At 35.3% G+C, this 22,254-nt stretch overlaps 1 protein-coding gene across 8 annotated transcripts in view; it reads left to right on the forward strand.

Moving 5' to 3' along the window:
* The window catches only part of atad2b (ATPase family AAA domain containing 2B), a 199,220-nt gene that overhangs the window by 91,825 nt on the left and 85,141 nt on the right, over window positions 1-22,254 (forward strand). For 5 of the 8 annotated variants that reach the window (XR_015517405.1, XR_015517406.1, XR_015517407.1 and 2 more), the window contains 2 exon segments: window positions 11,140-11,262; window positions 19,725-19,844. Coding sequence is in view for 2 of the 8 variants with exons in the window: in NM_001365966.1 (NP_001352895.1) it covers window positions 11,140-11,262; window positions 19,725-19,844 (243 nt within the window). In the remaining 6 variants the exon portion in view is untranslated. 8 annotated transcript variants of the gene reach the window in all.

Consider the following 22,254-nt stretch of genomic DNA (forward strand, 5'->3'; position numbering starts at 1 on the left):
CTTACCCAGTTCTTTATTTAGAGTTTTGATAACTCTGTTGCCATCTGAAAAAAAAGCAGCAGTGATACTTGAAATGTAGAGGACATTAAATCAATGATTAATAGGACAGACTTGTCAGTTCTTCATGGAAAGATATGAGAATTTGAGGCCAATAAATGCAGCTAGATATTAACCCACTGACCTTTCCCTTTTTCAAAAGGCACAGGAAATCACTGTCGCTGATTTCTCCACAGAGGAAAAATGGCACTATAATGAGCAGTCTCCATAAAACCCATTCATCGCTTTAATGGACTTCTTGCTATTCTCTGGCCATACGGTCGGTCAGTTGGGACACTCTAGAGTGTAGAAATGATGTGAGATATTTATTAGCGTTTATGGATGTGCAGTGTCTATACAGTACACATAGTAAAATTAAAAGTACTGCATTTAGACATAGAAACAGCACCTAAAACACTCATTTTCCTATTTTCTGTTAACTTTTTATTCTTTTATTTTGAAATTATGTAAACAAATAAATATGACTTAGACGATCAGCATATAATAGTGAGCTTAAAGAAACAAAATATAAGAGGCTCATAAATAATAATAATATTAAAAGTAATAATGCCAACAGCAACAATAATAGTGAAAATAAAAAGGATGAACTACAGAATAACTAACAGAAATATACTAAAATTATTATGTATTAAAAAAAGAAGCTGAAAAAAGCGCAATGAACTACACTCACCGGCCACTTTATTAGGTACATCAGTCCAACTGCTTGTTAACACAAATTTTTTTATCAGCCAATCACATGGCTGCAACACAATGCATTTAGGCATGTACACATGGTCAAGACGATCTGCTGCAGTTCAAACCGAGCATCAGAATGGGGAAGAGAGGTGATTGAAGCGACTTTAAACGTGGCATGGTTGTTGGTGCCAGATGGGTTGATCTGAGTATTTCAGAAACTGCTGATCTACTGAGATTTTCTTGCACAACCATCTCTAGGGTTTATAGAGAATGGTTTGAAAAAGAGAAAATATCCAGTGAGCACAGTGGGCGCAAATGCCTTGTTGATGGCAGAGGTCAGAGGAGAATGGCCAGACTGGTTTGAGCTGATAGAAAGGCAACAGTGGCAGGCTACAGCAGCAGAAGACCACACCGGGTGCCACTCCTGTCATCTAAGAACAGGAAACTGAGGCTACAATTCACACAGGCTCACCGAAATTGCACAATAGAAGCTTGGAAAAATGTTGCTTGGTCTGTTGAGTCTCAATTTCTGCTGCAACATTCGGATGGCAGGGTCAGAATTTGGCGTCAACAACATGAAAGCATGGATCCGTTCTGCCTTGTATCAACGGTTCAGGCTGGTGGTGGTGGTGTAATGGTGTAGGGGATATTTTCTTGGCACACTTTGGGCCCATTAGTACCAATTGAGCATCGTGTCAACGCCACAGCCTACCTCAGTATTGTTGCTGACCATGTCCATACCTTTATGACCACAGTGTACCCATCTTCTGATGGCTACTTCCAGCAGGATAATGAAAAATGTCATAAAGTGCAAATCATCTCAGACTGGTATCTTGAACATGACTATGAGTTCACTGTACTCAAATGGCCTCCACAGTAACCAGATCCTCAATTCAATAGAGCAGTTTTGAAATATGGTGGAACGGGAGATTCACCTTATGGATGTGCAGCCGACAAATCTGCAGCAACTGTGTGATGCTGTCATGTCAATATGGAGCAAAATATGAGGGAATATTTCCAGTACATTGTTGAATCTGTGCCATGAAGGCCAGCCCAAAATACTTAATTAAAAGATGAATAATGAACAGATATATTGAGATATTCGAAACTGTGCTGAATGAGGTCTAAGACAATGAAGGAAACTTAGGAGAAGCCCAGAAACCATTCCTAAAACACTTAAACTTGCATAACTTAATGTATTATTGCTCCTTTTTAGACTCTGACAGCATGACAAAGACCATCTGTAAAGCCATTTAATGAAGCAAGCTGGTCTTTTGATGTAAAAGGTGAACTCTGTCTATACCATGCATTATTAAAAAAGAGGGTGCTCGTGTTAAATTCGTTTACACCATTGTTAGCAAGATGAAGATAGTGAGGTATTACCCTTTGATTTCTGATCATGTTGTTGGAAGTTAGAAGTCTGTTAGATGCCTACTTCCAAACAACACTTTTGTTCTTCTTTTTGTCAGGACTTAACTCCCAGTTGTGTGGATTAATTGGTCAGCCAGTGAAGGTTGTTGGCTAAATGCAGCCGGTGCCTATGAATAAATCATAGTAGCCCATTTGCTGGGAGAACGTGGGTCATTTGTTTAAATGCAGCGTCCACAGAGGAGCCACTGAAGGAATGAGACAAAACGCAATTAGCTACTTTAATAAGGAAAGAGAAAGAGGCTTCTGGTCCATTTAGATCAGGGGAATTTGGGATTTAGGAGCTGTCAAAATTCCATTTGTTAAGCATTACTCTCACAACTGAAGCATGAATATTGCACTTAAAATCTAAGGTGTCCTTTCCCTTGCTATATATGTATTATTATTATTTGTTGTTGTTGCTTTATAAGCTTTGCTTCTGCCATTGAAGTGCATTTCAGATGATTACAGAGAATAAAAATCTCTTATTCAAGAGAGTCCTGCAATAGTTGTTTGAATGACAGATAGATTCCTTGAAAATCTCTTTGAAATCACACCCCAGAAGTTGTTTTAAAATTACATCTTAGTATGCAAGTTTTTAAGGTTCTTCTAATTCGGATGATTAAATTCAGAGCTGCCTAATCCTGCCCCTGGACGTCAACCTCCCTGCTGAGTTTCCTTACAGCCCTCCTCTAAAACTGACTGCTTAAACTTTGAAAACAGCATCCCAATTCATTTAGTTCACACTGCAGGTATTATCATTTCAGCGCATGGGAAAGTATATGGCTTTGAGAATGTAGTAAAACATTTGAATTCAAGTACGTACCGAACCGTTTGTTAGGTATGTTTTGCTTGTACCATTAAAGCTGCCTTGATTCTTTGTGGCATGATGTGCTGGAAACTTTGCTCAAAGATTCAGGTTCATATTGGCATAACAGGATCACACAGTTGCTGCAGATTTATTGGCTGTATATACATGATGTGAATCTTTCATCCCAAAGGTGCTCTGTTGGATTGTGATCTCGTGTCTGAGGAGGCTACTAGAGCAGTGAGCCTCAACCCCCGGGCCGTGGACTGATACCGGTCTGTGGATCAATTGGTAGCGGGCTGCAGAAGAAATAATTTATCTATCCGAGTTTGAACGATCTTTAATTTTGAAAAATCTTTTATTTTGAAAAATGACTGTATTCTCTTGGTTACGTTTCAGTCACTAAAGCAGCAAAATTTAACCCACAAGCTAGCAAAATGAGAAGGAAATAGACATCTTTGGAAAGTTTCTTTGTGAAGGGGAAAAGATCAGTTCAAACTGAGCATCAGAATGGGAAAGAAAGATGATTTAAGTGAATGTGGCATGGTTGTTGGTGCCAGATGGGCTGGTGTGAGTATTTCTGAAACTGCTGATCTACTGGGATTTTCATGCACAACCATCTCTGGGATTTATAGAGAATGGTCTGAAAAAGAGAAAATATCTAGTGAGTGGCAGTACTGTGGGCACAAATGCCTTGTTGATGCCTGAGGTCAAAGAAGAATGGCCAGACTGGTTCGAGCTGATAGAAAGGCAACAGACATTAATTATTTATTTGTCAACAAATCCAGGGAATCCACCATGTCTGTGCAAGAAGATCAATTGCTGGAGATCGCAAACGAATGCGGCTGTTCATATATCGCATCTTTTCGTGTAAGTTCGTTACTTCCAATGGTATTGCGATCATATTGAGAGTGATGCGCGCAAGTGGCGCAGCTCGCTCACAGCTTGTAGGCGCAACCAGTAAAAAAAAAAGCCTTCAGAGTGCTGCGAGTCCACCATGAGTCACGTGACAAGAACTGATCAATCAGCTTCATAACTTGTATGGAATATACACATTTCGGTAGACTAATTATTTCAGACAAACACTCAATGCTATTCAATTTTCTCCATGAATAAAACTTGTATCAGCAGGGGCGGACTGGCCATCTGGCAATTCTGGCAAATGCCAGAAGGGCCGAACCATTTTTTAAATGTGGGCCGGTCAGCTATTTTTTAATAAATTTTTTTATATGTATTGTTTTTATATACAGGCAGCTTTTATCTCTTGCAAGATGTGAGTATTATGATGATGATGATGATAATAGTAATAATAATAATAATAAATGTTAAGCATTGGCCCAATCGGCAATGAGCGGCTGGTTTTGAGATGGCCAGACCCAATTAGAGGTTACGTGGACGTAATCAAAATCTGGCAAGAATGTCAAACAAATAGTAAGTGCAACACAAGCTAACTGTCAGAAATGGACCATAAAAAAGGAAAGGCGGTGCGGAAAAGCTCAGAGAAAGCAAAAAAAAATTAATAATAATAATAAAAAAAATTAAAACACTGCCAAAAGCCTAAAATTAACTGAAATAGTCTTGAAAGAGGGCAGCGCAGGGGTGCAAGAAGGTTGCTTTTTCGAGCCTTGGCTGGGTTAGTTGGTGTTACTGTGTGGAGTTTGCATGTTCGCGTGGGTTTCCTCCTGGTTTCCCCTTCAAAGTCCAAACACATGTGCTGTAGGTGAATTGGGTAGGCTTAATTGTCCATAGTGCATGTATTTGAATGTGTGTATAGAGGTTTCACAGTGGGTTGCACCTTGGAGGGCATCTGCTGCGTAAAACATATGCTGAACAAGTTGGCGGTTCATTTCGCTGTGGTAATCCAGATTAATAAAGCTGAAAAGATAATGAATGAATGAAACGATTGCATATAAATTTGTTTTTGTTCCAGTCACATACATTAAATGTTTAAATATCTATTATATAGTATGGTACTGCTTATATTATTTCACCATCAGGACACCAATATAAGTAGTGAATGTGCGTATCCGTGCATGGGGCTGTGTCAGTGTGATAATGTGGGCTGGTGTGGCTACAGTGCCAGGACTGATTTTTAGTCCCAGTCCGCCCCTGTGTATCAGAGTTGCAGCAATGTTTTGTCAGCTTGACATTATATGAGAAAATGGTTGACGGTCACCTAGCGCATCCCTCATTGTTATATTTGTGTTTTTGTCTGTCTATACTGAAAAGAAAACCAGTGTTTCCAAGCTAAAACGTGGTCGTTAGCATTCCCAAAACAATCAATTTCATGAGTAGGATAAACCAGAGTAGTGAGGACACCAGGTATAACCACATCAAAACCTATGCATATATTATTAAAACGAAAATGTACCTGTCTAAATGGCACCTATGGCAGTATGGGTCCAAACCTCCATGTTGTTTATGCCAAATTCTGGAAATAATATTAATATTGTATATAAAATTATTGTAGCAGAAATCAACTCTCATCAGACCAAGCAATAAGTTTTCAATCTTCTATAGTGCAGTTTTGGTAAGCACCAGCACTCTAGCCTCAGTTTTCTGTTCTTAATAGGGTTGGGCATCTAAGCTATAATTCCGATACGCATCTCGATACAAAGAATACGATCCGATATATTAGCGATACATTTGTGACATATTGCGATGCAACACGATACGATTCACACCCATATCACGATACAATGCGATAATTCAGCACTAACTAATTAGATCAAGTTTATGAAATTATGTGAAAGAGGATGCTGTGCCATTGAATGAGTTTGATTATTTATTAACAAAGCAAAACCAAGACTTTTTTTACAAACTGGCTTTTCTCTCAGAGCCAGAGTGTCAGTTTACAGTAGAGGGCCATTTTAGAACATATAGCACATATTATTTAAGTATTTTCAAGATAAACAGAATGTATAAGTGCAATATATATTAAAAAATATTTATTTGCACTCTTTCAACATAAAGGTTTAGCATTGCACAACAAGAATTGTGATTTAACTTTTCAACTATGAAAACAAGTTTTACAAAGATATATTGTGCCACTGAATATTCAAAACTTAAGGTGGTGAACTAGCCGTGTTATGCTGCGTTGAAACATCACTGTCACTGTAAACAACAGGCTAATAAAAATATAACAAACCAGCAATCTTCTTGCTGTGAGGTGGTCAAACTACCCACTGTGCCACCGTGACACCCATTATTTTTATCATTATTATTATTAATATTATTATTATTATTATAATTAAATAAAAATTAACAGGAGGAGGTGTTTAAAACCTTCGTTCTCTGTGACACTAGGCTGAATATCTTTGCAGATGAACAATGCAATAACATCCGTTATTGGCGTAGAGCGAGCAGAACTGTTGCGCATGGAAAAAAAACTTGCAATGCTTTTCTCACCACTTTTGGAGCTGGTAGCTACAGTTAAAGCAGTGCGAAAGCCGGGGATGCAGGAACACTGGAAGATGCTTCCACAACAACACCGTGGCGCCGCTTCAAGTGAGATTTCAGATTAGTCGTATTTTACAGATGCGCGGCACATTTTGCAAATTGCATCTGTCCTGTCATGTCGTCCATCCTTAAATCCATAATGTTGCTTGCCATACTTTAGATTTAAAACTCAGTGGGGAATAAAATGTTTGTTTTGCTTCTCGCGCTTTCTGAGGGCGCACCACTAGCTTCATCCGCACACCTGATACACTGAGTTGTAGTGTAAGTGTACACATCCGCAAATCCGTTGCTAAGGCTTACTTTATGTAGGTCGATTAAATTATGCGCCAAAAACAGGTTGACAACACTTGTAAATAAATAAAAAATACATTCTATATTAAAAAAATAAGCTGTATCTCGGAAAAACCGATGCATCTCGCAAAAACCGATGCATCTCGATTTGCTTCCAAAATTTCATTCATCCTCTGCTGCTCAACCGATGCACTCGCATCGTGAACGCGCATGACCGCGTATCGATACATATCGATTAATCTTCCCATCCCTAGTTCTTAACTAAGAAGAGTGTCGCCAATGTGCTTTTATGCTGCTGTATCTCATCTGCTTCAAGTTTTAGCATATTGTGTGTTCAGAAGTGCTCTTCTAAAGACCTTTGCTATTTCAGTTATTGTGGGCTTCATTTCAGCTAAAACCAGAAGACTGATCTTGACATTCTTGGGATCTCTGGCATCAACAAGGCATCTTGTTCACTGAACTACTGCTTGCAGAACAAAAATTATCTGTATTTAAATGTCATGTTTTGTCTGGTGCAAACAGCCAAACTGCTTATGACACAGGGTTGCAATGTAACCTGCTCACCTACTGTTTACGTTCCTAATATTTATGTTATTAGCTAATTAATAACCACCTCATGGGGAACTCTGTATCTGCGTCTCATTTCGGAGTCTGCTACTGTCCAATGGAGGTTGCAGTTCGATCACAGACACATACTCTGAGCGCCTTTATGTTCGAATGAACTAAATAAGCAATTTTCCACCAAGGCAACACAGGGTGCTGAAATGTAATTGGCTTAAGTGGCATTGGGCGGGTTAAAGGAACCAAAACAAAGAGACATTTTGACACGTAACGCACATTTTCAAAGTAGAATATCTGACTTTCAGATAAAGAATTTTTACTTAGCATGTTTCTTAAATGTCTACAAAACACATTATGCTAATTTTATGCTTTAGAAAAGTAAAAAAACGTACATACAGCACCTTTAAATAAAAAATGACTTTTACATTTTGAAAATATGTATGATTACCGATAGAGGACTCAATAAGTCGTAAGTTGTCACTCATTCAAAACATAGCCCAAATTTAGTGGAAAGGTGCTCCTCAGAGAGCCAGATTGAGCACTGCTGATTTAATTTCTCCTGGGTTCATTTGTCAGTTTTGGCACCGGCAGCCTGGGATCTTTGGGCAGGGCTTTGAAAGTCAAAATAAGTGTGTTTACACAATCTTCCTTTCAGCCTTCCATTATATCCTTGACTGGAGTAAAGAGTGTCCTCTCACTCGCTCTAGATGGCTTAATTAGGCCCATCTTCCAATTAAGCAGCGAACTTTGCCAGATCCTGACCTCCAGTCTGTCCTGGAGTAATGAGGACTACCCAGTAACGTGCTGTCTTTACACACACGCACACTCTTTCCCTCACTATATGTTTAAGAGCTGCTTGATTTAACGAGAGAGAAAGAGAGAGAGGAAAGAGGATAGAATGCAAATGGTAGCTCTGAGAACTTTGAGAAAACACAGTAATCCCCGTTCTCACACCACACTGTTTTTGTAAACAGAGATGCTTTGATTGACTGCCCGTGGAGCGCCAACATCAGAACTATTTATATTTTTTTTGGATTTTCAAATCAAAAAGCTGATGCTTAAAGTTCTCGGCCGAATCTCAGTCGATTACCGTGAGTCGTTGTTTGATTACAGCACCAAATTTTATTTATTTTGATTGGCCGCGCCTGTGAGGCTTCTCCTCTCCTTCTTGTGAATTCCAGAATCTTCATTTATTTCTCGCCTAGAGAAAAGCGCAGAGCATTGAAATTGTTTTGTTGTGAAGTTTGTAATTTAAAAATAATTAAAACGGTTTCCGTCTGGGTAAAAAAAAAGCAATTAAAGTTGCTTTGTAGCATGTCATAATTAAAAGGCATTGACACATTTATTGTTATGTTTTTTTTTGATGGAATGGACGCTTTTAGTTTAGAATGGTTGGTTGAGTTGGAATGGAAACAGTCTGGTTTTATTCTAAAATGTTTTTTTTTTCTGTACAGAGAACATCTTTAAAACGCAGCTTCAGTATTAGAATGAACAAGTAATCACTTTTTTGGATGGCCACAATTGTGTAGACTAATTCATTGGCAACACTTACAACACATTGAATGATTTTGTTTTTACGCCTGCATTAAGCGTTGTAAAACATTAATTGATTGAGTTTTTTCTTTCTCTAATAATAATTTTCTATTTATTGGTATACTTTTTAAATTGATTGAATGAAATACACAATTTTCTACCAAGGCAACTCAGGGTGCTGAAATGTAATTGGCTAAACTGGTATTGGGTGGGTTAAAGAGACCAAAACAAAGAAACGTTCCAGCACGTAATGCATGTTTTCAAAGCAGAATGTCTGACTTCAGCATTGATTTTCAGATAAACAAGAATGTTCACATGTTTTTACGCTTGTATTAAATGTTGTAAAACATTAATCGATTGAGTTTTTCAATGTAATTTTCTATTTATTGGTATACTTTTTAAATTGAATTAATGAAATACGCAATTTTCCACCAAGGCAACCCGAGGTGCTGAAATGTAATTGGCTAAACTGATATTGGGCGGGTTAATGTAAACAATCTGGTCTTATTCTAAAATATTTTCTTATTTTTTGTACAGAGAATGAGTCATTTATAATGCAGCTTCAGTATTAGCATGAATAAGTAATGACTTTTTTGGATGGCCACAATTGTGTAGATAATTTATTGTAGACTAACTAATTTATAGTGTTGTAAAACCTTAATCGATAGAGTTTTTTGCTTCTTTAATAATAATATTCCATATAATTTTCTATTTGTTTGTATACTTTCTTTTTAAGTTTTTAGATAAATTGATATTTTTAAACATAAAGCATTTAATTTCCTTTTCATCCACAATCAAATAGCTCTAAACAATGATTTTCTGTCTTCTGTTGAACGCAAAACAAGACATTTTGAAGAATACTTGAAAAAAAGCAGCCATTGACTACTTTTACATGGACATCAGTAATCAAATGATTTGCCTTAATCTGAATAAGACAATAATAAGATTAAGGCGTTTACATGAGTGGCTTTATGAATCAGGGCTCAACAATAAGGTCTGCCCGAGGGCCCGGGGCCAGCGTGTGAGGCGCTCAGGAAAGTAGACAGGATTGTTTCAATGTAATGGGGAAAAAAACTCAGCGTTTCTTGATACAGGTGTCTGTGGTCTGTGCAGAGAATGATGTCAAACAGCCTTGTGTGTATAAACTATCCTGTCTCAAAATGCAGCAAAAATCCTACACAACAGTTATAGTTTGATTGCTGTGTTTACATGTCTGTACTGCACTTCAAAAATGCATCTAAATTGGGCATACTCCACATGTCTTAATCTGATTTCTGTTTAGTTCAATTATGACTTTAGTCAGATTAAGGTCATCAGAAATCGCTGTTTACAAGGTACATTCTTAATCAGAGTATTGTCTTAATGATATTGAAATCGGATTGTTTATGTTGCATGGCCGTCCCTGGAGAAGAAGGCAACATGTTGTTTTTCCCCAAAATCTCTATGTACTTTTTAGCATTAATGGTGCTATCACAGAAGTGCAAATAACCCTTGACAAGGGCACTGACACAACCCCATACCATGACAGACCCTGGCTTTTGAGCTTGTGTCTGGTGACAGTCTGGATGATCACAAACCTAATAATACAATCAATTATTCAATATTTTTATCATAAAGTGGTCATTTAGTTCACACTTACAAGTTTGTAGGTACTTGTTTGCTTATGAAACAAGCCACACAATCTAAAACAGTACAAGATCTTCAATGTGCCATTTAGCGCTTCAAGATGCGCCAGACATTCTTTATTGGAGACAGGTTGGGACTACAGACAGACCAGTCAAGTACCTGTATCCTCTTTCTTGGCAGCCAGGACTTTGTAATGTGTGCAGAATGTGGTTTAGCATTGTCTTGTTGAAATATGCATGGGCATCCCTGGAACAGAAGCCAGCAGATTGCGCTCCAAACTCTCTATGTACTTTTCAGCATTAATGGTGCCATCACAGAAGTGCAAAGTACCTTTGCCAAGGGCACTGACACAATCCCATACCATGACATACCCTAACTTTTGGATTTACGTTCTGGATGATCACAAATCTTAAAATACAATTAATTATTCGCTTCTTTTTTTATCATAAAAGTGTCAGTTCACACCTATCAGTTACTTGTTTGCATACAAAACAATCAAGACAATCTATTAAAATATATGAGTATATATGAGTCTAGTCACTTTCCCATTGTCGTTTTTCACAATTAGCAGTAGCTGTAGTGGTAATCTTGATTAATTGTGCTTCTCTAATACCCAGAAACCTTTCTGTCAGTCATCAGGAATGTGACTTTTTTTTTTTTCTCACCCAGATAAATATTTCATTGTCTGTGGCCTTACTGTCTTCTGTTGTGCTCGTTTCCAGATAAAATCATCCGCCACAGGGCCTGCAGTTTGAAGGACACTGCGCACGCCATGATCGCCTCTGAACTGGACCCCGAGTTTGACCGCATGTGCGAGGAGATCAAGGAGTCCCGCAGGAAGAGAGGTGACAAGACACTTCAGGCTGTCCTTAGGCCAGGGTTTCTTTGAGCTAGAATGAATCCTCAGTTCAGATATGCAGGGAAATGCTTATTCAACCGTCCGTGACCTTAAAAAAAAACAAAATCGATATCAATAAGAGTCAAAATTGTGAAGTATAATAAGAAGTAAAAACACAGACGTTTTTAGATATAGAAATAGATTTAGCTCTAGAAAAAATTTAATACTTTAGATATAAAGAAATATACCCAACAAGCGTTTTTTGTTTTTAAAAGATGTCTAATAGATGTCTAAAAGACGTCTAAACATGTCTTGGCTAAAACAAGGCTAAATTTGAGCTCTCAGTGAAAGTCTAATAGACAACTAAGAAATAGAAAAGCTATAGAATGTAAAATATTTTTAAAATCTTAGCTATACAAACACAAAGTTATTATTACTCTTTTTCAAATATTTCCCAAATTAAGTTTAATGGAGCAAGGATTTTTTCATAGTATTTCCTAAAATATTTTTTCTTCTGAAGAAAGTCTTTGTTTCATTTCGGCTTGAATGAAAGCAGTTTTTAATTTTATTAAAAATATTTAAAGGACAATTTTATTAACTCCTTTAAGTAATATTTTTTTGATTGTTTACAGAACAATCTACTGTTATACAATGACTTACCTAATTACCCTAACCTGCCTTATTAACCTAGTTAAGCCTTAATATAATTGCACTTTAATTATAGATATAGAAACATAATTATAGCTATACAGTCTAAGAATCTAAGTTGTGAAGCATTAAAAGTAAAAACAGACAATTTATTGATGTAGAAATAAATGTTATAGCTATAAAATATAAGCAAAATATAAAATGTTTAAAACTTTTGATTTGATGAATGTAGCTGTAGAAAATACAAAAATATAAAACAATCGTAGCTATATACAAGCAAACATAAAAAACTAAAAAGTGTTTCTAAGAATATGAAATATTCTGAAGTATAATAAGAAGTAAAGACACAGACATTTTAGATATTTTAGAAGAGCAAATATATAAAATATTTAAGACTTTAGACATGAAGAACATAGCTATAGAACAATATATAAATAAATCTTAGCTATACAATCTGAGAATCTAAATCAGACAATTTTAGATTTATACTTAAAAGTTATAGCTATGGGAATTGGAACAAAATATAAAAATGTTAAGAAATTGTAGCTTTACAAACAAAAGTAAAACACATACAAGTGTTTCTAAGACTAACTTATGAAGTATAATAAGTAAAAACACAGACTATATTAAATATAGAAATAGAAGTTATAGCTAAAGAAAGTAAGACCAAAAATAAAATATTTAACATCTTAGATATGAGTAATAAAGCTGTAGAACAAAAAAATATATAAAAAATTCATAATTAAACAAATAGGTAAAGAAAACCTTTACAAGAATTTAAATTATGAAGTCTAATAAGTAAAAACACAGATAATTAACAATAGAAGCTATAGCTATAGAAAATAAGACCAAATATTGAATATATAAAACTGTATATTCAGTAGCTGTAGAAAGTAGAACAAAATATAAAAAATATGAAATATCAAACCAAGTCTGAGCTATATAAACAATGTAGAAAATAAGAGTTTCTAAGAATCTAAATTATGAAGTTAAATAAGAAGTCAAAACACAGAGATTATTATATAGACCACATATAAAATATATAAAACTTTAGACATGAAGAAAATTAATGTGTTTAAAATATAAAAATATGTAAAAAAAAATAAAAAATAAAAATAACCTAGCTATACAAACAAATGTAAAAAACAAATAAGTGCTATAATAAATAGCATGGTGCATAGAGAGGAAAGAGAGTATCCTGCAGGTGGTTTGTCAAGCCCACTCACCTGCACAACAAATGGCTAAAAAGAATAGTTGAATCAAACTATTTAATAATAATATTAATAATAATAATAATAATAATATATGTTTTTATTTGTATAGCACTTTTCCTACACACATGCAGCTCAAAGCGCTTCACAAACAAATATAACAAAAAACCTTCATTATCAGGTAAAATGTATAAGCAACAAATATATACTCAGATAAATGCAAACATGTACACACAAGTATATATTACTTTACACACACTCACACCCAGCGGTACATGCATACAAACATACACAATTTACATGTGTACATAAAATGCATATACTTCACATACTATTATATTCATAAGCAATTCTTAAAAGTTATGTCTTAACACTAATGCTGAGAAAATTTAATGTCTAATAACTTGTCAATTGCAATGCCTGTTATTTTTGACAATTTATTTATTTTACATTAAGTTATAGTCATGCAAAAACCCTAATATTTCAAATTTTGATATTATTTGTTTTATTAAAACCCCATTTTAATAGTAGTTTTGTTTCCAAGTGAGCTTAATATTACTAAAAAGAAACATAGTATATTAATGAACACATTAATGTGTGTGTACATATATTGGTATTATACATATTTATATGCATGCAAATAAACTAACAACTCATCAAATGTGCATGAATAATTAATGTACATATCCTTAAGAGGTCTATGCAGTTTCTTTTAGAAATGTATGCAAATTGGACCTCAGGCCTAGATTTCAGCATGCTTGCTTGCCCCTTATTTAACACCCATCAGCACTAACATTTGTCTCTGGGTTTAATCCTTCAAAAGAAATGTAATGGTTTAAAGAAAGAAAGCGACTTTTATTCAGAAAAAACATACCGCACTTCACATTAAATGCTTTTGCGAGAGTCTTGGTGGCAATGACATCCCCTGGCACCCTTTAATCACCAGGGGGCTTTCTTTTCCGAATGATTTACCGCAGATTCCTGTAATTCGTTTCTTTTTGTGTCTGCTGTAATGAAAATCTCGCACGGCCTCCTTCTGGGCCACCCCTTGGTTCCTTTTCATTTTGCTCTGGTTCAGTGTTGAACGAATATGGTTGGGGTAAAAAAAAAAAAAAAAAAACGACCTGTTCTAGAGAAGTGCTGCTGAATATTTTATATGGTGCAGTGGAGAAGTTATGGGTATCGGTATTGTAATGTGTTAGTTTGAGACTGGGCTGCATCAGAATTAAAGACCACCATCAAATGGCTCGACTTGTTTCCCATTCAATGTTGATGTATTTCCTGTTAAAAAAAAAGGAAATTGGGACTTTTAAAAAAAATGACTCCCAAGTTCACACCAAATCTATGAACACAAGACACGACTACAAAATATTGCCAGTCTGACTTATGGCTCTAATATGTTTAGCAAAGTTCTTTTTCGCTCTTCATTTAGAGGTGAAGAATATGTTGAAAATAAATATTTTGGTAGTGAATTAGAAATTAAAAGAAGAGCCACACTTGCCAATTATGTAATCAGACTACCAGCCAATGGGATTTTTTTCCCTTAATGTAAAGTGGCAAAACTGTTTTTAAGACCTTAATTTTTTTATCATGATGTTTTTGTCTGTAACATCATTCTAGTTGTTTTTTAAATTTTGCTTAAAATCAGGGTCTTTAGAGGCTATTGAAGTGAAATGTAAATATACTTTGCATATTTTTACCCTCAAATTTATTAACACACTGGTGCAATATTTATTTATATATATATGCCAGTCATCATAAATACTGCAGAAGACCTATTGGAACCCGCATGGATCCAAGATTCTTAGAGAAATCAGTGAAGTTTGGTGAAGGAACAATCATGGTTTGGGGTTACATTCAGTATGGAGGCATGTGAGAGATCTGCAAAGTGGATGGCAACATCAACAGCCTGAGGTATCAAGACATTTGTGCTGCCCATTACATTACAAACCACAGGAGAGGGCAATTCTTCAGCAGGATAGCGCTCCTTCTCATACTTCAGCCTCCACATCAAAGTTCCTAAAAGCAAAGAAGGACAACGTGCTCCAGCATTGGCCAGCCCAGTCACCATACATGAACATTATTCAGCATGTCTGGGACAAGATGCATCGAAGATGAATCTAAAGATTCCTGATAAACTCTGGGAGTCCTGCAAGAACGCTTTCTTTGATATTCCAGATGACTTTATTAATCAATTATTTGAGTCATTGCAGAAATGTATGGATGCAGTCCTCCAAGCTCATGGGAGTCATACACAATATTAATTCTTTTTCCACTGCACCATGACTTTATATTCTATACTGTACATTATTTCTGTTAGGTGACAGAATTTTTTCTAGACAAAGTCGGACCTTACTGTCCTAAGTAAAAAATTAAAAATCAAGGCATGATCATATTTTGTTTTGGTAAATTAAGCGTAATCTAGAGGCCAAGTCAAGTTATTATTTGTTGTTCCTAAAACTTGGATAGGTGACAAGACTTTGGTCAGCTAGTGTGTCTTATTTTTATGTTCAATAGAGAAAGTTTAACCAAAAAATAAAATTTGCTCTCTGTCACTATACTCAAGTAGTTCCGAACCTTGATGAGTTTCTTTCTTCTGCTGAAAACAAAAGAAGATATGTTGAAGAAAACTGAAAACCATTGACTTCCATAATAGGAAAAAACGGAGTCAGTGGAAGTCAATGGTTACAGGTTTTCAGCATTATTTAAAGTATTTACTTATGTGCTTAAAAGAACTAAAAAGTACCAAATAAACAAATGTAACAAATAAAAGGTGAGTAAATGATAGCATCATTTTAATTTTTGAATGAAATGGGTGACCAATATTAAGTTTTTACAGAGAAAATAATTGCCAAAGTGTATTTTTTCATGTTTTATGATCACTAGCAAATAGATTACCCTTAACGCTAACAGACTTATTCTAAAAGCCACAAAAGCTGATTTAATGGGGTCTTTAAAAAGGTCCCAACAGTGTGATAAAGCCCAATACTACAAGTCTTTATGATTTTCTGGTCTGTAAAATCCTGACTCGAATCTCTTTATAAATGTAACTATATGATTTTTTTTTCCTTCATGTTAGCATCTGGCAGGCTAAAATGCGATTCCTTAGAACAAGATGATGATCCCCCAGTGAGCGAGCATTTTTCTAAAATCTCCTCAGGAGGCAGCCATGTATTTTCATGTACAAAATCCACTTATGCTGTCTGAGAGGATATAGTGTGAAACTATGAAGACATCTTTTTATTGTCAGTGTTTTTTTGCGCTGAAACCAAACGAAATTACATAATGATTAGAAAATAATTAAGAGCTTATTTCCCTCTGTTAACCAGCATACCAGCAAAGAGAAGAATAAATCTGATTCGCTCTGCACTTTTTAATATAAATATCTTCCCTGGAAAAATTATTACACCACATTTGCAGTTTCCAATTAGTCCATCCTTCTCATGTAAAGTATTATCCATTAATTTTCCTTTAGCTTAGTCTTTATTTTTTAGAGAACGCCTCAGCGGAATGAACCGCCAACTATTCCAGCATATGTTTTACGCAGCGAATGTCCTTCCAGCTGCAACCCAGTATTGGGAAACACCAAAGACACTCATTTATACACACACTCTTACATTATGCACAATTTAGTTTATTTAATTGACTTAAAGCACTTGTCTTTGGACTGTGGGGGAAATCGGAATTTTGACTTTTCATACTAAGTAAGATCTTATATTTGGGGTTAATTTACCTGGAAAAATAACATTTTATTCTTGCTTAATTACACATCTTAATAAAAATAATTTCTTCCCCAATTCCAGCCCTCCTTATAAAATTATATACGTCACTTATTAATGATTACATAAGACATTATTAGTATTCAGTGAGATTGATGTGCTTTGGAATGTGATGATCATAAAATATGAACAGAATATTGACTTGCATAGTAATTACACATGCACTGAGAATATTAATGAGTAATGGTTAAGCACTGCTGCTGGAATCACTATAGCCTGTTCAGTTGCATGTGGTGTCTGGACGTTTAAGAGAATTTGGACTGAAAGGCCACTCTGCCGCAAACAAACATCATCCTTCTTATTTTTGATTGTTGGAGCCTTCGGAAGTCTTTGTCGTAATCTGTCGTAACAAAATAACCCATAATAGTGTAAAGATCAAAGTAGCTTATTGTACATTTACCTCTCGTTGTTATCAGGAGAGGCAGAACAAATTTATAGTTTATTTATTTATTTATTTATATCTGATGACCAAATTTTGGTTTGAATAAAGTTTCATGTGCCAGCCAGTTTGTTATTTGCATAATAAATGACACTACTGTTTTTAATTTTAAAGAAGTTCTAAATTATTTGTTTGTCAAGTGTTTTTCCCCAAGTTTGACTATAATATGCATATACACATTTTTTAAAAGCACAAAAGATAAGTAAATATTTTGTATATATTTCTATTGTCTGTCATATCGTTAATACCAATAAAAACCATGGGAAAAAAACATGCAACAGACACAAATTATACATCGTAAAGTCAAACTTAAGGGAAAAACACAGAAATATATATACGCAAAAAAACTAGGGATGTCCCAATCAGGACATTGATTTTGTGTATCTACTAAAACCTGATCTGATATTTCTATAATATATAAAAAAAAAGAATAAGAGCGAAGACACTGATCTAGAACGTTCCTCACTTTTTATTTAATTTACTTTATTTTGACATTCAACAACTCTGTTAACAAAAAGAGCACTTCTGTGAGGTAGCTTGAATAATCAAGTAAAAACATAAATTCTTCACTTTTGGACTTTAGTGCAACAGTAAATATAAAAAAAATCTAATATTAAAACAAATAGCACCTCAACTTTAAATACCCGACAGGCAATCCCAAGTTTACATTTTTCACAATTTGCTCTGGCGATGTTGTCGTCATCAAGTTAGAAAACCTCCAGACCACAGACATGCTCGCGCTTTCCGCTTCAAGCTGCTTTCATGTTCTACATGTTCTTCATGTTTTATGTTTAACCAATAGCGTCTCTGCAACAAAGTAATGTCATGCCGCATACGTTGCTGCTTCAGTGTGAAGTCAAGAAAGAGGTCTAACTCTCTACCAGTGCATAACTATAGATGTGTTTAAAAAATAATGACTATATACAGTTGAAGTCAGAATTATTAGCCCCCTTTGAATCTTTTTTTTTTTTTTTTTTAAATATTTCCCAAATTATGTTTAACTGAGTCTGATAAGTATGTCTGATAATATATATTTTTTTTCTGCAGAAAGTCTTATTTGTTTAATTTTTAGCTAGAATAAAAGCAGTTTTGATTTTTAAAAAAAAAAAAAATTTAAGGACAAAAATATTAGCCCCTTTAAGCTAATTTTTTTGATAGTCTACAGAACAAACCATCGTTATACAATAACTTGCCTTATTACCTTAACCTGCCTAGTTAACCTAATTAACCTATTTAAGTCTTTAAATGTTACTTTAAGCTAACATCCACAGTATTTTATATTGGAGCCAGTCACACTACGGACTCTGCCACTGGGTTCCAGCATGGGTTGAAATGGAATGCGATTCTTGCACCCAAGTATCTTTGCATGGGTTACTATGCTTTTCATTACCATTAAAGACATCAAACTACTCCTCTAACCCTATAGTACTTAATAGTCTTCGAATTTGGTTACAATTTAGAAAACATTTCGGCTTTCAAACAATGTCTAGTTGTCTCCCATAAATAAAAACCCTTCTTTCCTGCCCTCTGTCTCAGACCAATCTTTTGTATTATTGCAATTGTTTTAGAGCTTCCGATTCAGTCGCCTGTAGGAGAAATGACTACGATTAATAAACGTCAGAAAACGGTCAAACTACTTGCTCTACAAACAAATGTTTGCATGACTATACCGACCAAGTAGAATATTATAATAGGAAAATATCAGTTTGCAACATCAAACAGCAAAACGAGCAGTTTTTAATGTTTAAAAATGAATGGAAGAGAATGAGACCGGAAGTCTTGATCCAAAAATATTTAAATGGCTGCGTCCGTTCGTTGGCTAAGAATACGGTAAATACAGTACAGAATGCGTTCAGCTTGCCAAGTTGACAAATCTTCCATCGCTAGCAGCGTGACTCTGAAGTGCTGTACTGTATGTTTGCAAGTTTCTCCCCAACACACTCCATATTGTCGACAAAACATTCTGCACCGTCAAAGGGACCCAAAAGCACCCAACAGGCCGAGGAAGATGCTAACCATTGCAAAAAAAGATGAACTTTCGGACATGCTAAATAAACATTAAAGTTAAGCAGCTGTTTAAATGAGAGAAAAGTGTGCTAATGTTAATGCATGTTTGAGAACAGTGTATAAGGTGTGTAGTGAGGGGTTTTACAGCCTTAAAACATCTGTAATAATTATAAAAAATAAAGCTGACTACTTCGTAGATTTCATCTTTTGCGTGCTATTTCCTTGAACGTTACTCTCTCGATTAACAATGGCTACTGTATTACATTTCTTGTAGTATCTTTCTAAGCAAGCATGCAGCAACACCTGTATAGAAGTTTTTTTTTTTTTTTTAAGTTGAAAACAAAAAGTTTTCTTTACAAACTTTTGTTCTCTCTCGTTTTCACAGCCCCTCAGACAGCACCCCAGCCGCCCGTCACTCCAAGCACTGTGGCAACCAGGAAGCCGATGGGAGAGGAGGCGGGATTAAGCAGCTCTCAGGGTGATGGAGTGGACAAGCACTGCAGCAGTGAGTACATGCAGAACACAACAGCAAACAACAGCCGCTGTCAGGCTCTGTGCTCGCCGTGTGGCAGCTCTTAAAGGCTAGACTATTTCCAGGTGATCGAACAAGCTGTACTTTGACTCGCTGTGCTGAAACGAGCCTTGCGTGGTCTGACACTTCTGTTAACAGGTCTGGCTGTGAGGTTTCGCAAGGGACAGTGCGATTGTGTGACGGGTGCTTGACCATTTCACCTTATTCAGAGGGCAAGTAAGGGGTCACTGTGCCCCTGATAGACGTCTGGAGTCGCTGGAAAACTCCACAACTTTTAAAGTGGTTGTTATAAGTGACTGGTTGAACTAGAGTTTGATTAGATCACTTAATATATCATGTCTAATACCAGCTGATTGAAATTATTTATTTATTCATGGAACTTATTAGATGAGAATCACAAGATAAGATTATTTTACATGTGTAAGAATAATTTTAATATATATATTTTATATTATTATTATTATTATGTTATTATAATGGTCATAATAACTTAATAATAATAGTAGTTAATAATAATAATAATTTTATAATTAATATTTATATATAAAAAACTTTCATATAATGATAAATTATATACCTTTGACAATGTAAATGTTTTAATTGTAAATTTCATCTAGATTTCAATGTTTATATATGAGCAATATCAAACTCGTAGCAGTGTGATATGGCTGTATATCGGCACTGGTGGGAGGCATACTTTGGCTCAAGGCCACAGGCTGAGTGCCTTAGTGTCCCACCAGTGACAACATACAGCCATATTGCACTGCTACGAGTGTGATACTGCATTTATACAACAGTATAACACGGCATAATCGTGTATATAAAAAAGAAAATCAAACACGGAAAGTCTCATGACTCATGAGACTCTCATGACCATCTGAATGAGGAACTACTTTCTTCTGCCATTCGTTTACATCTGCAGCTGACATCAGAACAGCAGAAATCGTTGCTACTTCACAAACATCACTTTAGAGCTAGTATTTGAATGATTCTCTAGCGTAATGTCTAAAGTGATGACAAAACGGGTGATTTTGCTCACATTTTAAGATTATAAGGCTGAAAGCCATGAAGTGTTTCCAGTCTACAGAGATTTCATAGTATTTCTCTGTTGCAATCGGAAGATCACAATAACTAACCCTGAAAAGCCAAAGTAAAGCAAACACTTGCAGATTACTATGCTATAAATACAGCACTACAACATACAAAAGAGAGAGATCAACTGAAGGTCTTACCTTTTATATAACGATTTGATCAGAGTTTTTCTCCCCTAAGCACTTATTATGTGGTCTATGTCTCCTAGTGACAGACATCAATCGTCTTTGCTCTGCTTAATGACAGGCTGCTAGCCGCCGACATGCTGAATCTCCAAAATTATAAATATTAAAAATATGCACTTTCCTTATAAATAAACTGTATAGCTGCAATTTAATAAACTGCATTCACCTAAAAAAGCCTCAAAAGAACATCATACTGCAGTATTCCTCAAACTGTGTTAAGCTTATTTCTTTGCTTGTCATATGAGCGGAGTAAAGCTGCAGTCACATTGCACTTTGCTCCCAATTGACTTCCATTCATACGCAAGTGAATGCATCAGACCGGAAGTGCAAGCTCATACGACAAGTTTCGCAGTTCATTGCGTTGGAAAGTTCAAGCTTGGTGAACTCTGACCTGCGAAATCGCATCATGTGATTGCGTGAGACCGCGTATATATATATATATATATATATATATATATATATATATATATATATATATATATATATATATATATATACACCCACATTTATGCTCTGAGAATATTGTGGATAGAAAATTATTTGACTTAATACGTACAAATTAAAAGCTAAAATATAGACGGGTAGTTCCATGAGTTGTATATATTTTAAATATTACTTATGTGACATATGCAAGTAGTACTTATACGTACTGTATATGTTTAAAACAAATTTAGAGCAGATTTTTCTGCAAAATAGCAATAAATTAAATATTTGCTATTCTATAAAATCACTTGTCAAATGTCTTTTTGCTCACCCTATTTTAAATGTTTAACATTCCTCTGATATCATCAGGTTGGTTTTCAAACCTTTAATTAATTAGCTTACTGATAATTATGAATGCCATGCGAAATCACATCAGTGTTCCAGACATAGTTTTATATCGGAGCAGATGCAAAACTCTTCAGTTCTTTTCGTGCATCAATGTCAAGTAAAATAGATAATTTATTGCTTTCAGACAGCTTGTTTAGTGCAACTAAATGGCTTTTATAAATTCTTTAACAGCTTGGCATCTCTCTGGACCGCTGTTGTTGTTCCATGAAATTCAAAATATTCCTTTCTCAAGTGTTCTTTACAAGAATTACTAAAACATGGAGTAAAAATGTTAA

The sequence above is a fragment of the Danio rerio genome, chromosome 20 (assembly GCF_052040795.2).
Source record: "Danio rerio strain M-AB ecotype USA chromosome 20, GRCz13ab, whole genome shotgun sequence".
Lineage (NCBI taxonomy): Eukaryota > Metazoa > Chordata > Actinopteri > Cypriniformes > Danionidae > Danio > Danio rerio.